General features: G+C 45.9%; 1 protein-coding gene across 1 annotated transcript; it reads right to left on the reverse strand.

Annotated features, from left to right (window-relative positions):
• Nucleotides 1-496: 496 nt before the first annotated feature.
• Nucleotides 497-1405, reverse strand: LOC308326275 (G-protein coupled receptor 35-like; the record flags this gene model as incomplete). The annotated part of the gene is made up of 1 exon (XM_080779082.1): nucleotides 497-1405. One exon carries the CDS (start codon nucleotides 1403-1405, stop codon nucleotides 497-499), a length of 909 nt encoding a protein of 302 aa, XP_080635208.1.
• Nucleotides 1406-1936: the final 531 nt, after the last annotated feature.

Below are 1936 nucleotides of genomic sequence, written 5' to 3' on the forward strand. Positions count from 1 at the left end.
CGGGCTAAGATGGAGTCTGAAGAGGTGGGTTTTCAGACTATAATACAGCGGAAGATTAGGAGTGAGTCTGACTCTGCAGTTCTGATTGCAATGGGAAGTTCATGCCATAGTTTTGGAGCCAGAAGGGAGCAGAGTTTGGGACGTGTGGAGCGTTGTCCCGGCTGTTTTACTGAATGTTCTGCCAGCCTCTGTGTGTTGATGGCTGATCTGAGCGTGCGGGCGGGTTGTAGGTCTTCAACATGGCCATAGCTTGTGACGTTATTCATCTATTCTATGACATCTCTACGATTTGTTACATGTTTCAAAACGTATAAAAATAGTTAGAGGAGGTTCTTCTGTGGCCTACTGGCAGCGTGCTGTGCACAAAGCTTCTGGTACTGATCAGTCCAACGGTTTGTTAGATTAACTCCAAACGGACAGACAGTCGGACAGACAGCCCACGGCATAATAACCCACGGCATAATAAAAATCTATTGATAATATTATTGTAATACTGTCAATCTGAAATGGCAATGGTTTCTGTTTTTACAGGCCCACCAACTCGCAAATAGAAACCTTTCAACAAAAAATAATAGCAGATAGAATCTAGGCAGCAGTTTAAGGTGGCGATCCATTCACCTACTAGGATATATTTGTGTATCACGCTTTCTCTCCAGACGATAGGCGGTGGGGTGAACTTGTCCAGGAGAAGGCCGACATGGAAGGGCGTGTAGCAGACTATGAATATGAGCATGTTTGCTGTCACTATGTTGATGATACTTTTCTTCTCTGCCGAGCCATATGCTTCCTTCTGTAGGATCCATATGATCTGAGTGGAACAGAACACAATGATCAACATTGGAGCGAGGAAGCCTACAGTCAACAGAAGCACCAGGAAGCTTTCAGGGAAAGGCTTATCTTCACGTAGTTCAAAGCATGTCCATAGTTGACTTGTGTGGGCGACTCTTTGGTACACAACAGACAGTGTCACCACCACAGTCCAAATGGCCAGACACACAGCGAAGGCAGCCTGTTTCTTCTTCCTCCAAGACCTGGCCTGCAACGGGAACCTGACCACCAAGAAGCGATGGACGCTGATGGCGGTGCTGGTCAGGATGCTGGCGTACATGTTGACGTAATGCACCGACAGGAGGACGGTGCACAGTGGGGATATGTCCATGCAGTAGAAAGCATCGTAGATCCTAAACGGGAGGTAGAGGATCAGGGCGAGGTCTGCTACAGTCAGGTTGATCAGGTAGATGTGGGTGTCTGTCCAGGAGCTCCTCTTGACCATGAAGGCCCACAGTGCTGCTACGTTGAGGACCAGACCCAGGAGGAACAACAGCGTGTATCCCACACCTTCAATGGTCTGCACACAGCAGGTATTGTTCTCCAAAGTAGGCCTACAGCTGATGTTCCCATCCATGCTCTTCTCTGAAGGAGGGAACATTACAATTGAGAACTGAGAAAATTCATCTAAGGCTGTAATCAGTGCTGAGTTAATCGGACGAGATTTATGTATCTTAAGTGGCAGCATAATAGAATTTACAACAGTTGACCAAAAACTGACCCCATGGGACCCCACAGGAAGAGACAAAAGATGCATTATAGCCCAGAAACCCAGTAGACTGATTGGCAAAACTACTTTCTTTAACAATCATGTTCAACAGTATCACAATATACTGCTGATTGTCACTCCCCTACTCTCTCTCAGCATTTCCTGTCTCTCGCCCCCACACTTAACTGCTGTCGAATAAATGCTTAAAATTGCCTCACATACACACAAATTCTTACTGTCATGAACTGCCTTCATGAGGGCTGTCTCAGTACTGTAGCCTACATCATATAGCTTGTGAATGGAATGAGTTGCTTTTAGGGCATAAGTTGCCGGCTTACCAAATTATGATTTGATATAAACGGTGTAAGATACACTGAAACATTTTGGGGGGAAACTTAA

This window comes from Protomyctophum bolini, assembly GCF_963924005.1.
Source record: "Protomyctophum bolini genome assembly, chromosome: 12".
NCBI classification, from domain to species: domain Eukaryota; kingdom Metazoa; phylum Chordata; class Actinopteri; order Myctophiformes; family Myctophidae; genus Protomyctophum; species Protomyctophum bolini.